General features: G+C 41.3%; 2 protein-coding genes across 15 annotated transcripts in view; one reads left to right on the plus strand and one right to left on the minus strand.

Annotated features, from left to right (window-relative positions):
• The window catches only part of NCAPG (non-SMC condensin I complex subunit G), a 34,616-nt gene extending 33,347 nt beyond the window's left edge, over positions 1-1,269 (plus strand). Inside the window, exons 20-21 of the mRNA XM_028505733.2 lie at positions 90-159; positions 1,060-1,269. Coding sequence (XP_028361534.1) covers positions 90-159; positions 1,060-1,180 — 191 coding nt within the window. The 3' untranslated portion in view covers positions 1,181-1,269. The remainder of the gene's footprint in view (positions 1-89; positions 160-1,059) is intronic.
• The window catches only part of LCORL (ligand dependent nuclear receptor corepressor like), a 127,571-nt gene continuing 113,136 nt past the window's right edge, over positions 199-14,633 (minus strand). For 11 of the 14 annotated variants that reach the window (XM_036019053.1, XM_036019101.1, XM_036019064.1 and 8 more), the window contains 2 exons: positions 12,277-12,303; positions 3,566-3,700 (listed from right to left, as the gene is read on the minus strand). In XM_036019053.1, the coding sequence (XP_035874946.1) occupies positions 12,278-12,303 (26 nt within the window). In that variant the 3' untranslated portion in view covers positions 3,566-3,700; position 12,277. Of the gene's footprint in view, positions 3,701-12,276; positions 12,304-14,633 lie in introns of all 14 variants that reach the window. The other 3 variants (XM_028505729.2, XM_028505730.2, XM_028505725.2) reach the window with 3 other exon arrangements.

A 14,633-nucleotide genomic window follows, 5' to 3' on the forward strand; every position in this document is an offset into this window, starting at 1 on the left:
ATGTGTTGAAGAGGGAAAATAAAGGATGCAGGTATTCCAGAAATAGAATAACAATAAGCAGGTGGTAATTTTGATAAACTCTCTTTAAGGGCGAAGGAAAGTGACAGCTTCTGCCAGGAGTACCAGGAGACGACGGACCTCTGAGGCCGACTCTGAAAGGTACGCCTCGCGCTGGTAGAGCACGCGCAGGTCTCGTTCTTTGTCGTCTAGAAGTAGACGGACATTCCAGTGTGTTGTACTGCGGCAGGGAGACCCAGTCTGTGTGCAGGACAGTCAGTGATGGCTACGTGCTGCCTTCCGCTATCCAGAGCATTTGACCTCCATGGCTTATTTGCTTTTCCCGTCAGTTGGCATGGCCTTTGCTCCTGGGTTGCCACCTTTAATGTGTTCTTTCATTTTTCACTTCCACGTATTCTAGGGACGTGATCACGTATATTTGACTGCTCTCATCTTGAATCGACAATCCTTGAGATTTAAGTTTGGGCTGTCTACATTTAGAATAGACTAATTCTGTCTATAATTTGGATGTATGTGTGGTATGGTGTTTATATTTGGTTTCTGCCAATTAGCCACTATTGGAGTCTGAAAATTGCAGCTGACTTACATTCGTTTATTCATTGGAAAAACTGTGTGTATATTTTTAGACTAAGTTTTGACTTATTTAAAAATCTTTTGGGGAAATACGACATTTATAGTGTTTTAGGAATTTATTGCCTAAATCAAGAGAACTTAGTTTTTTTCCTCATTTCTTCTCCAAAAAACTTTTGGGAGGTCGTTATGGTCTGTTTAATTATAAGCTTCATTACAAAAGTTTGGGTTTTTTTTTCCTTCTGTATAATACTAGGTTTTACAGGGATATAAAAAAAATTAGCTACATTTTCCATGCTGGATAGCTGTCAGGGTTTTTGGTTTCGGTTGAGATTTTAGTTTTAAGCTTAGTGGAATTAGGGTATCAATTACACACTGATAGAATGAGAGTCAGAAACAAAAAGTTTTATTTATAAATAAACTGGTTTTAAAGCTTGTATTTAAATTGGTGTATTTTCGACATCTGTTTAGTGATCACGAAGTTCCACAGCCAGAATCAGAAATGAGGATGAGATTACCAAGACGAGCCAAAACAGCAGCGCTAACGAAAAGTAAACTTAACCTTGAGCAATTTCTCAATGAAGTAAATTAGGAGAAGAGACGATGGAAGTGGATTCCTTTTACAAATGTACTTTATTTTCAGTTCTTTGCTTTAATAAACTTACCCTTGTGTCCAAATTAGAAGCATTCTGCCTGATGTCTGGTGGGACTGTCTGCTGTGGGATGGCCCCACATCTCCTGGCCTGTGCCGAAGTGTCAGGGCGGTGACTAGCCACGGGCCCCACACCCCGCCTGCATCAGTCCCAGGGATTGAATCAGAAGCTAAGGTGGGCCTAGGGATCTGCTTTCCAAACAGGGTTTCCAGATGATGCCTGCGAGCACCCCTGTGTGAGATTGTGGCATTACGGGCAACTTTGAAGTACAGCTACTGGTTTACAGTTGAGAAGCTTATGACTTAGGTGGGGCAGATCCAGTACAGATGAACACATTTCTAGTGTCAGAGCACATTCAAAGAGCGACACCTCAAGGGCAAAGGAAGTACCACAAACTTGTTGGAAATGAGTTCACTTCTGGGGAGAAGAACCAGTATGATGAACCAGAGTGCCCAGCGTTCCAGTTAAACAGTTCTCGTTTTGATAATTTTCTTTTGTTCCTGACACTAAAAACATGGATACTGCTACCTGAATGGACAGTCTCTCTTCCTAAAACACCTGCACACGAGAGCCCTAGTTTGCTTGGTGCCATGGTGTTTCCTGGCCCGGGGAGATGCTCTTATGTACGTGCTAGTCATGGACTTGTTTTCTGAGTTTGGCATGACAGAGTATTGTGGATGAAAAAAGTACTAGTGGGAAAATGATATGACAGGAAGTCCTCAATATACTAATTTACGGGTACTGTTTCTTCAGTGTCGGTTTCGTCTACCTTCTGGAACTGGCGCTTGCCCGACTTAAGACATGCAGTGTATGACATCAGTCCCCTTTCCTTCTGCAACACCCACCGAAACACCTTTCCTCATCCATCTGATAGTTACCTTTTCTCTTTACTACTCAGCACAGAAATGCCCTAACATTGGATCTGTTTTAATAATTGTGCTTTATTTACCAGAGGCCAATTACTTAAAGTGATGTTCTAAGTTGGGACTAAAGTTAAGATTGTTGTGCTTTTTAGAACCAAACTGTTATATTACATACATACACATGTGCTTTATAAAACTCGGAAATACAAAAGGAGTCTGGAAGTAACAAAGTAAGAATGCTTAAGAAAAAGGACAAGGCAGATACGGTGGTGATACAAAACAATGAAAAATAGATGATTTTCATTCTGTTGGCTCTCTGTCTTTTCCTGTGCTTCTGATTCTTGACGTAAGTCTTTTGTTAAATTCCTGCTTTAGAAATATTTGGGGGTGGGGGAAGAGAAATGAGGACTTACAGTGTCCACGAACTAAACACCATTTACCTCGTAGCCAGGCTATCCCAAGGGAAGGAGCCATGTCCTTGTATATTTACACGGACACCTTATCAAAGCTTTCTTTGTCTGGCTGGGAAAAAATAAATTAAGCACCAAACCTTTAGTATTCTTACTATTCAAGTTTTAGACACAATCACATAAGCCATTGCTGAAGCTGTGCTTTTGCACTATTCGAGTTAAAAGTAAGGAATAACCTGGTGAAAAAAAAAATCATCCCTTTACACTTTAAAATAAATGGCTAAAATACAATAAAATCAATAGATGTAAATCCATTTACCATGTTTCATTCCAAACTGGTAACTTACAGAAACCCAACAGCACTCTTGTCTGTGAGAGGCACGTATTTGCTGAACGGTCAACATGCAGTGGTGCCGCTGTTCCTACAGCCCGCGGGGTCCAGAGGGGTAAAATCACAGAGAAAGAAAACTGGTCAGCTCAAATTCTCCGATGGATGCAAACATGCTACGTGATGATAAGCTATGATCAATTTCTCTATACATATATAACTTCGAAAAAGATAGACTTCTAAGAGATACCTTTGCCTTTCGCCAATTTACTTCGAGGTAGTTGGTATCCACCTGTTGCACAGCTGTTCATGGGTCAGGTCATCATCACAAACCTTTACAACACTAGCCTTCTAAGTCACATAATCCATTATATATTAAAACTTTGAGCACAGAAATAAAACGGGACAGTTATATATTTAAACTTAGGGCATAAAAAAATCGATAAAATACCATTAGAAGGAGAAACATCAAAATCCATCTGTACTGCAAAAATTCCACAATGGTCTGATGTAAAACATGTAAAAAACATACAAAGAATCAAAGTGATTAATGCTAATGATTTTATATAAAGACAAATCACAGGACTAGAAATTTCAAGGTCAGTTGATAAATGCTTATTGTTCAGAAAAAAGAATGTCGACGTACAAAAGAAGGATAGTGCAAGGAGAACTGCAATCTATTTCTCTTCACTTTGGAGATTTTGGTTATGAACCGTGCAGCTTGCCAGAGACGCTGCTGTCAAACTCAGATTCCATCCGGCGGGACGATTAAGGCACATCTTAATGGGGCTCAGGGGACAGCTTGCTGCATTCCCATCAGACGAATTCAGTTTCTCGTCCGTTTTCATTTGTAGCACGCTGGAAGAAAGAAGTGTAAAGCATTTCAGTTTTACTGTTCAAAGAGATTATCAACCTTGTAAAAGAAAATTTAGTAGTTTTATTGTTGGGACTTCTAAAATGCATTTATTGCCCCGAAAGTACAAGAGGTTTTTTGTTGTGTTGTTGTTAGCTCCTGCCTCCTTACTGAACTGCATGTAATACAGATAGATGTAAGCCATGAACTCCAGAGGTCAGTCACTCAGATACCACTGGATAAAAAAATCTCTGCATATACAGATTTCATCATCAGCATGCAGAACTGAGCGTGGCAGGGTTCATCCCTTTGAACTTGTCCTTTGGCCTACCAAGGATCAGAGAGCCACTTGAAGACCAAATGGACTTAACCTGTGTTGAATGCCTACTATGTGCTAGGAATATTCACATGTATTATTCATTCACATTTCGTAACAAGCAAGCAAGGTTAGCGCACGTGTCCTCGTGATGATAAACGAGTCCTGGGGAGTTACGCCTGAGGCTGCAGTCGCTGGGCTGGAACTACAATCCAGTCCCTGCTCTTCCCTTGTGCCTGTCTACTGGCTCCCTGATGGAAACCTTTACATTTAGGGTCCACCTGACAAGCAGTGCACAGGTAACCCCGAGTCTTCCTGGGAGTCAGTCACATCTGTAGACGTGAACCTTATGTTCATGAACTAAGTGGCTTGCTGTGCGTCAGCTCCTTTTCTATTTAACTGGTTAGGCTGGTTGGACATTGTTCCTAAGCTTTACCCAAACACACAGATCTGATCCCATCAGTAAGGCGGAAAATGCACTGAGACTTGCTGTAGTTGGTAAACGGCAGCAGCATCCAGACTTCAGCAGCATTTTCCCAATCCCTCCTTGCCTCTCACACAACGGACTCATTTGCCATTCAAGAAAACCAGAGCGATTTCACCCGTTACACATTTTAACAGCTGTCACGTTCTCACTGAATTCTTCCTAGGCAAGCAGTCCCAGCTCCACCGAATGAGTTTCTATAGAAAGGAAACTGACAAAAACTCTGAACTAGCTTAAAAGATTACTCATTAAAAATAGTAAGTCACTTAAAAAGCCAAAACATACAGATCTGATGAATAGGATTATATTTAAAGTACATCATGGCCTCTAATATCTGACAAGTCAGAGATCCAAAGCAGTATTTTCATATCAGATCTTAACTGGTTTTTGGAAATGTTTACATCGTTTACTGTTTGATGTGCCCTCATGGACCTCATTTTGTTTTTCAAGTTAGCAGAGCCCAGATACAGCGGCAATGCCTTCTCTTCCTCCAACAGCTCCAGGATTCGTCCTTCTGTGTCCTCAGAGTATCATGTGCCCTGGCCGGATGGCCCATTGGGTTGGAGTGTTGTCCTGTGCACCCCTCAAAAAGGCTGTGGATTCAGTTCCCCGTCAGGACAAATACCTAAGGTTGTGGGCTTGGTGCCTGGTCGGGGCGTGTACAGGAGGCAACTGATCTGTTTCTCACATGGATGGTTCTCTCAAATAAGCATGTACTCGGGTGAGGATTTAAAAAAACACTTGATGTACACTTCTTTAAGAAACTAAGGCAGGCTATGAAAGTATAGTCATATTAATTGAGGCACCTTGGTAGAGAAATATATCAAGTATCCAACTCAAAAAAAAAACCAACAAAAAACAGCACAGAGCACCAAAATCATGGTCATAAAAACTTCTGTTTCCTGCTTGTTATGTGACTGGCAAAGGTATATTCATTGCAGAGTAATAACTATGTTCTTCTTTGCCATACTGTGAAGACAGGCTTTTTGTTTGCTTTCGCTTTTCTAGAGAGTGCACCGTACTCTAAATTTGGGCACACATGCTCAAGGGATGCCCAAAACTATACACAGTTTTTCTTCCCATACACGTGCATAGGAAGAAAAAAGAGGTAAATGTTAGTGCTGATATACAGATTGGCATGTGTAATTCACAAATATACACAAACCTAGTGAGTGTACGGAGTTGGGGCGCCCCTGATCTATAAAATAGTAGTAATGGAAGAATACAGCTATCTTATGAACTGCTAACAGAGACAGAACAGCGGAGCTAGAAGAGAACTTTCCAGATAACCCTCACCTCCTTTTAAAAAAAGATAGCGAAACTGAGGTATAGGAAAATAGAAAAATAAACTTTTTCCCCAGTGTTCTAACCACATGCATGTGAACTAACAGAAGAACCTGAATCTCTAATTAATCTACTATCACCTAGAGTACTTTTCAATTCCATTTCTATGGTATTAAATTATTTAACACTTACTGAGTACCCACTAGACAGCACTATGAAATATAAACATGAGACAGACATAGAATCTGCAAGCTAGACGAATTTTTAACAAATATACCTTCATATTTGGAAGCTAAAATTTTGACTAAACTAGGTTTAATGCCAGGAACTTGTGGCATAATCATACACATTGGTACGAAGTGAGAGATTAATGATTCAATTTTACTTGATGTGCTTTTTACTTTTTTTTTGTATGTTATAAAAATAGGTCCTGTGTTTAGAAGATCACCGCAAAATGATTTATACAGCGAAGTTTCACAACTCCAGTTGGCCAGTATTTCTTGGGTATCCTTCACATTGACACACATACACACTGTGTTTCAGCTATTTCCTCCTATACAATCCTGCACACTGTTCTGTACTTGCTTTAAAAAATATGTGTATTTTGACAGCATAGGGAATATAGTCAATAATACTGTACTGTGTATGGTGCTAGGTGGGTGTGGGGATTATCGGGGGGAACACTTAGTAAAATGCGTGATTGTCTAACCACTATGCTGCACACCTGAAACTAATATAAAGTAATATTGGATGTAAACTGTAACTGAAAAATAAAACAGTAAAAAAATAAAAATATGTATATTTTCCAGGTTGCTTCGTATTTGTACAGTGAATACTTGATACTTTGATACCTACATAGAATTCCACTCCATAGATCAGTCATAATTTACTACATTGGTTTTCAGTTGATAAGACCTTTAGGCGGTTCCAATCTTTTGCTTAAAGTGTGAATCACTGAGTCTTACTGTGTGTGTGCAGGTTAACCACAGTGCTGATGTCTAGCAGGATGGCTGGGTCAAAGGGTGCTTTTCAATTTTGATAGATCTTTACCAAATGCCCCCCATAGACTGCGCCCTTTCACACTCTTAATATGGTAATGCCTTTCTTCCTTCACACGCTCACCAACATGTGGTAGAACTGAGGGGTGTGGGGGGAAATGATGGGTAAAAAAGGGTATGCCACTGTATAATTTGCAATATTCACATGAGGAAGCTTAAGCGTATTTTCATTTCTTGGAAGCCATCTTTCATTTTCCTTTGCCGTGTTCTTGGCCAACTGATGATCTTTTTCCTGCAGGTACGCAGTTAAGATGAACCCTTCGTTCTATGTTTTTCAAGCCCATTCCCATCCCCGCCCTGCCTCGTTCCTAAGTTGTTTGTGTCTGCTTATGGCGACTCTGCCATAAACCCACTCTAAATTTGGTGTCAAATTTATTAATTTTTATTTCATGGCTTCTCTGCTTTCCATCATAATTAGGAAGCTGAAGCAGTAACATTTAAATTGCCTGAAAAAGTGGCCTCTTATCTCCATATCCAGAATTCTAACGAAACCTCAGCAACAGTGTATACGGCAGACTCCTTGAAAGCGGAGAATTAGGAGAAAGAATGTGAAGGCCTGGATCCTGTTCTGACACTAATAATCGTCAGCTACGGACCTTACTTTGGACAAGGAACCTTAGCCTCCTTCAGCCTAATTTTCATCTGTTGGAAGAAAAATAAGACATCTTCCCTGCTTGCCTTACACATTCCTGATGATCTGACGACAGCCCACTCACATGCTCTAAAAGCCACACGGAGCTGTAGACAGATGCCAAGGTTTAGTTTAACACTGAATACTTTGGTGGAAGGAGGACGAAGCTGGAAAAGAGGTACTTCTTGTAACCTGCATGGTAGGTGAAAACTGAACAAGGGCAAAGAATGTTGAAATGATTAAGACACCTAAGCCTACTTTTAATATTTTAGGGATTTCATCCACCCTAGATCCACTTTCTCCTTCTCTATAGAGAAGGAGAGCCTCTCTATACCATCTGGATGGAAGTTTATAGAATACGTGCATTTGCAAAGTATAAAAGATGAAAATCTTTTGTGGGTCATTTAAATTGATAGTCACTGATAATTATAAGAAAAAAAATTTTTTAATCCAGCTCTAATAATTTAAACTTGTTTTTATTACTGGAGATACATTATAGCTCATTTGCCATTTAGACAGTGCACTTTAATGTAATCTCGCCAAATTGCAGGAAACAGTAAATTTTAGTGTGGTTAAGACAGGCCTGAAAATATTTATGGAGCTGCTATATGTCAGGCACTACGCCAAAAGCCTTCTTTTTGCATTACCTCACTCAATTCTAACCACCACCGATGGAGGCGCACAGAAGTGAGACTTATCCGGGTCACAGGACTAAGGGGAAGTCTTCGGGGCCAGTGACCTATGACCCTACCTTGCATACTAACTCTTGGAATGTAATTCTGTCATGACTCACCAGGCTAGCATCCACTCATCTGCCACTTCAGAATACCAACACCTGGCAAGTGTCTGATCTATGGGTTTCAGACAGGAAGACACCCTGAGGGGCTGTGGGGGTTCTATCTAGGAGAGTGATGGAAGCAGAGCGTGAAGTCTCCTCATAGTTAACTAAACGAGGAGCTGCCAGCCATCTTTCCATTTCTCAAGGTAAATAAAAAGTATGAGAGCACAGACGAATGTTTTTGAGAGCCACCATAAGAGTATCCTTTAGGTTGAATTTCACAAATGAATTCATCTTTGCAAAGGGTAAAGGAAGGAAGCTACAGGCAGGGAGAAAATGTTTTCTGGTATGGGACTTGGAATTGCAATAGTTCCTCTAAAATACATAGAACTATCAAATTTGAACTCGGCCATTTAACGTCAAATTCTGGAGTTACACTACTTTAATGAGTTCCCCTATACTTGCTATCACCATTGTCTTATCCTCAAGCCACGCCAATCTGGCCTCTAGGTCTTTCGCTTTATGAAAACAGCACTACAGTCACCAATGAATTCATTAAGTCTAGTGCATGATGTTATAGTTTCCAATTTTTTGCCTTCCCAACAATATTTAAAACTGTTGGCCATGTCCTCTGCTACGGACTGAACTGTGCACCTCACATATCCATATGTTGAAGGTCCAACCCCCCATACTGAGAGACCCGACCTTTAGGAGGTAATGAAGGTGAACTGAGGTCACAGGGTGGGGCCCAAAAGGATGGGGCTGGTGTATCTGTAAGTGCAGAGGACACCAGAGGACAGGAAGGCGGCCACCTGAAGGCCAGGAAGAGAAACTGAACCCTTCAGACCTTGGTCTTGGACTTTCTAGCTTCCAGAGCTGTGAGAAAATAAATTTCTGTTGTTTGCCATGTAGTGTTTCTTTGTTTTTGTTGTTGTTGTTGTTGTTGTTGTTGTTGTTGCTTTTTAATGGTAGCCCAAGCAAAGTAAGGCATCCTCTTTCATGAAACTTTTTCTGGCTTTAAGACAAAGCACACAATGCTGGCTTTCTCTGCTTCTTCCCACTGCAGGTCATACTCCTCTACCTGGCTAATAAATGCTGGAAGTTCTCAAGGCCGAGTCCCAGGCTTTCCTTCCTTCTTATCCAGTGATTTCTCTTTAGGGTTCTCATAATACTCAGTTTCGGCCAGCAGCGAACCCTGGATGCCTCACCTGCCCCCACAGCGATGCCACACTCCCTCAGAAGGGTTTTCCTGAGTGCTCAACCAAAGCAGCTCCCGAGGAATTCCTACATCTCCTGATTTCACTAATAGGATTGACCACTGCCTTGTGTTTTCTACTTCAATTTTTCTTTCACTAAAATACAAACACGATGAAAATAAAGATCCTTGCTGGTCTTTTTCAGCACCTAGTGTATAGACATTGGATAAATACTTGTTAAAAAAATAAATCTGGGACTTCTGGCCACAAAGAAGTAACAAGAACTGGATTTACCATTTCATTTTAAGCAACAGATAAAATATATAGTTTTCTTTAAGCCCATGAAGGACAGGAAGTGCAAGATGACAGCGGTCCCTGAAAGAAGGGAAACGAGGGAGGTAAGAACTACCATCGGCTCTGGCTTACAGCCGGGTGGGTTTCCAGGCTGCAGCACACGGACAGGAGTCCAAAGAGAACTTGGAAATCTTCCTGAAATGAGAAGACAGACTTGGAGGTGAGGAAATCTAGGTCAGCTAGGCTGTGTGGCTGAGCCGCTGAGGGAGCTGCAGAGAGCTCTCGGGGATCCGTGTAGGGTTCCCTGGAGACTGGAGATACTGGCCCGCGCACGCCTGCTTCCCAAGGCGGTGAAAAAGACGACTGAAAGGGACCGGGTGGGAAATCCCTACCCAGCCTGTGGGACTGGGTATCTGTGTTCATACTACAGACAGCATACGAGCAAGAATGGGAAGACCTCTTAAGACATGGGACAAGAGGAACCTTCGGGTATTGCTTTTCGCCCTAACTAGTGGTGTAAAATTAGCCCTAGCTGCTGAGAATAATCTTATTAAAATAATCTCATCACAAAAACAAAAACAAATAAACAAAAAAACTAGGTACAGTGACACTGTGGTGATTATTTTGCAATACATACAATATCAAATCAGAATGTCATACACCTGAAACTAATATGATATATGTCAATTATACCCCAATGATTTAAAAAAGAGGTTCACTTCATATGATAAAGGAACCAATCTATCAAAAGTACATGAAAATTCTAAATGTGTAGGAATCTAATCATAGAGCTTCAAAATACATAAGCAAAACCTGATAGAAGTAAAAATGGTAAGTAGCAAAATCCAGAATAACAGTTGCAATTTTCAACACCCCTCTCTAAAAAATCAACAGAACAAGTACACTGAAATGCAGTAAGAATGGAAAAGAGTTACACAGTGCCCTCTACTAAGTGACTTAATGGACATTTCTAGAACATTCCACCCTAGAGCAGGAGAATACACATTATTTTCAAGGACATACAGAACATTCAATAATGTAGATCTGGGTAGACTCTGACCCGTAAAACAAATGTCGGTAAATAAAAAAAGACTAAAATCATACAAAGCATATTTTAAAGCCATAAGAATTAAATTAGAAGCCAGTAACAGAAAAATATCTGGAAACTAAACAACACATCTCTAAATAATCCATGGGTTAAAGAAATCACACAGGAAATTAGAAAGTCTAATTAAATGAAAGTGAAAACTGCAGAGCAATGAGAATCTGTAGGAGAGAAAGTTTTTAGAGGCAGTTCACGACAGTATGATCACATCAGGTAAGACACCATCGTCCTTCTGCCTTTACAACACTAATTTCTACACTAACGGTTCTCAAAGCTTGCTCCCTGGACCAGCAACGCAAGCACCCCTTGGACCCCACTCCACAGCCACCGAATCCAACTGGCTGGAGTCGAATCATCTCTTTTTGAACGAGCCTTCCTGGTGACTCTGTTTCACACCACAGTTTCTAAACCACTGTTTCAAGCAGCGCGGTCCCCATTTGGGCGAGATCTCTAGTAGCCACCGGAACCACCGCACGCACACAACCACGGCTGCAGGGAGCCTGCAGGGTCCAGGCTTCGCTCACTCCCCAGGCCTCACCGCACCACGCTCCCCTTTCTCCCTTGACTCTGGATGCGTCAGGCATGTCTTATTCCTCTTCCTGCCAAGAATTACAATGCCTCGGAGTTTTGAGCGTGCAATCCCTTCTTCCTGGAGGGCCATTCCTCCCCTCCCGGTTCTCTGCTGCTGCCCTGGTTAACTCCTGCTCCACACTCACAGCTCCGTTTCAGGGCCATGTCCTTAGGAAGGTCTGTCCTCACTTCCCTGACTGGACCGAATCTGTAGAGAGTTCTCACTTACCACCTACTAATTAAGAAGTTAAGATTTGTGTAATTATCTCCTCAATGTCTGTCTTTCCGAATAAACTTGATCCATGAGGGCAGGGACCGTAATCCCAGATGTCTACCATGCTGCTTGGCACACAGGAGATGAACATTTTTGAAAGAATAAATTAATGGGGTCTATAGGTTCTAGCTTTCTGTATTTATATAATATAGAAACAAAGTCACAAATAAATTTTCAAGGTTGCTGGGAATTAAAATTGGGAGGAAGGAGCCAAGGTGTTTTTTTTTTTAATTAAACAAAAAAGATGAAACTTGGCCAGATGAAGTCATTCAGACACCTAGACTGCTTTCTTTCTTTTTTAAAAATAATTAATGATAGGTGAATTCAGTGGGCATAACATGATGATCACAGAATGCTCAGCTCCACTACAAAGAAAATGGTTCACAGCCCAGGAAAGCTGGGGGTAGGGGTAGGGGGATGGCAGCCAGGAGAGCTGATAAGAATTTTGAACTCCTAAGGGAAGAGCTAGAACAAAGGGGCACAAAAGGAGAGAACACTTGCGGAAGGAAGTCAAGGCCTGAAGCACCAGGCTCAATCTCTCACAGGTGGTAGGAGCTGGTTAAGGAAGAGAAGGGTGACCCTTGAACTTACCTCATATAGACAAAGCAGGTCTGGAGGCTGCAGGGAGAGAATAGAGATTTACAAAACAATAAAACCGGCACTCAGGACTCCCCCAGCGTCACTCTGCTGGATGAAGACAAGTCTAGTCCCACAAAGATACTATTTGACAGAAATGTACTGTGTGGGAGGAGGGAGTGGACAATGGCAGGGAGTGGATGGCTTTTGGGAGTAATTTGGATATAATCATTTTAATTCACTAAAAAAAAAAATCCAACAACTGTTTCTAGCCACTCCACCTCAAAATTCTACTGATGCGAACAGGGTCTGTGAGCGCACTTCTCCTGAGAAGGGCCAGGTGAGTGCTTTAGGCCCCGAGGGCTCTGTGTGGTCTCTGTTGCAATTACTCAGTTCAGCTCCCGTGTGTGACACAAAACCGGCCACAGAAAGCAAGTCAGTGAAAGCTGGTGCTCCAAGAAAACTCTACTTCCAAAGTGGGACATGGGCCAGGCTCCTGAATTAGAGAATTAATATTATGTTTAAAAATGATTTTATGCCCCATATCCACTAGTACGGAAAATCAACCAAATAATCTTTCTTCAGTGTATACTTATGTTGCCCCGAACAACTTGGAATATTTTTTGATACGTTCCCCAAGTTCACGCATTCTTTCTGGGAGTATCACAGTAAATACAGAAAAACCCTAGTACGAAACCATGTACAGCAATGTTTCCCGATGATGTTCCCCAGGCTGTGTTCGGTCGGACATAAAAAGTCACATACACATAGTTGGAGAACACAGCTCAGCATGTTAATGGGGTGCTGGGACTCAGTAAGCAGAAGGACAACAGAGCCTTTCCCAGAGCTACACCACCACAGGACCCTTGCACACAGGACCCCCTGGGCTTCTGTATTTCCTGGAATACATCTCCGGATGCCTGTGCAGCAGGTTAGATTCAGGGTGACGGTGGCTCATTTGGAACCTTTTTTTTTTCCCATCAAAATGAAATTTAGAAAATCATCTACTCTCGCTTCATAGTTTTCCCATTAAGTGATAATAATGATGCTAAATAATGGCACATGAAGAAACTGTGGACTTTAAATTTTATTTTAAAAGGTTAAGGATACTTTGTGTCAAGGGTTGCCTCAACCATACAAATTTAAAAGAATATCTTAAGACTCAAAAAATTTGGTAGAATGTCCGTAAGTAGGACCAAAGGATGTGTGGTTAGTCTGGGTTTCTGGTTGATGAGGAATAATATACTGTTAATTAAAGAGCACCCATCAGTTATATACCTGTGTGAAAACCAGCAGTCAGAATGAAAAGAAAATGCATATTCAGTCATTCTCGAGAAGAGATGACAAAACAGGACAGGCGAAGAAAACTGAACATTTTTCAGTCATCTCAGAATCCAAATCAAAGTGTCAACTTGAATTCTCAATTTTTACGAGGGAAATTTAACATTTTAGGATGAGACCTATGAATTTAGTAGCATCAAGTCCACATTAGGTCACTCTAGCTTTACAGCCTCCTCAGGGGTGTCCACAGGCAGCGTGTTTATGCTCACACATGTAGCAGCTGGGAAAAGGCACGTATTTGCTCCGGGAACTCAAAAGACACTGATGTTAAAAAGGTCTATATTATTTTCAAGAGTCACACTCCATTATCAATCAAAATAATCTCTTGCAACTAGCCCTTCATCCACCCCATTTTGCTCTCCCCCTCAAATGTATACTGTGTGCTCCTCTTAGAAAAGACACTAGAATCACACCTCCATCGGCCAGTTTCTCACTATTCACAGAACTAATTCTTGGCTTGATCTCTTTAGCCTGTTACACCCACCAGGTGTACGCAATAAGGATTAAATCCAAGGCCCACCTTTCTCTATGCTTCCATTCTGGCTGCAGAGATAAGATCCCAAAGCTGTTCAATCCAGTTATTTCTTGGGACAGTATTTTAAACCTATCCACATTACTAACACCCACCATACAGGTCTTAGACTACCTCTCGATTCATACAAAATGGATTCTAATATGCTTAACATTCTGCCCATGAACTTACAAAGAGATTGTTTTGTCCTCATATATATCCCACTCCTCATGTTTTAAGAGAGAAGTGACTCTCGTGGCCAAGGCCAATCTTGCTAATGATGCTCCATAATACCCAATAATGAAATCAGGGGCTTCACCCCACTTTCACTGCTTGCCATTTCGGTTTTGTATCTTCCTCCTTTCATTTTCCACTGGCTTCTCCCACTGGCATCTAACTTGATTTTCTTTATAAACCTGCCTTAAACAGGGCTTCCCTTTCATTCCTTCCCTATCTCCTCTCCAATCATAGCCATTTATAGTTTTCTGTGTATTATAATTTCCTCCCCCTGCATGTACTC

This window comes from Phyllostomus discolor, chromosome 1 (assembly GCF_004126475.2).
Source record: "Phyllostomus discolor isolate MPI-MPIP mPhyDis1 chromosome 1, mPhyDis1.pri.v3, whole genome shotgun sequence".
Taxonomy (NCBI): domain Eukaryota; kingdom Metazoa; phylum Chordata; class Mammalia; order Chiroptera; family Phyllostomidae; genus Phyllostomus; species Phyllostomus discolor.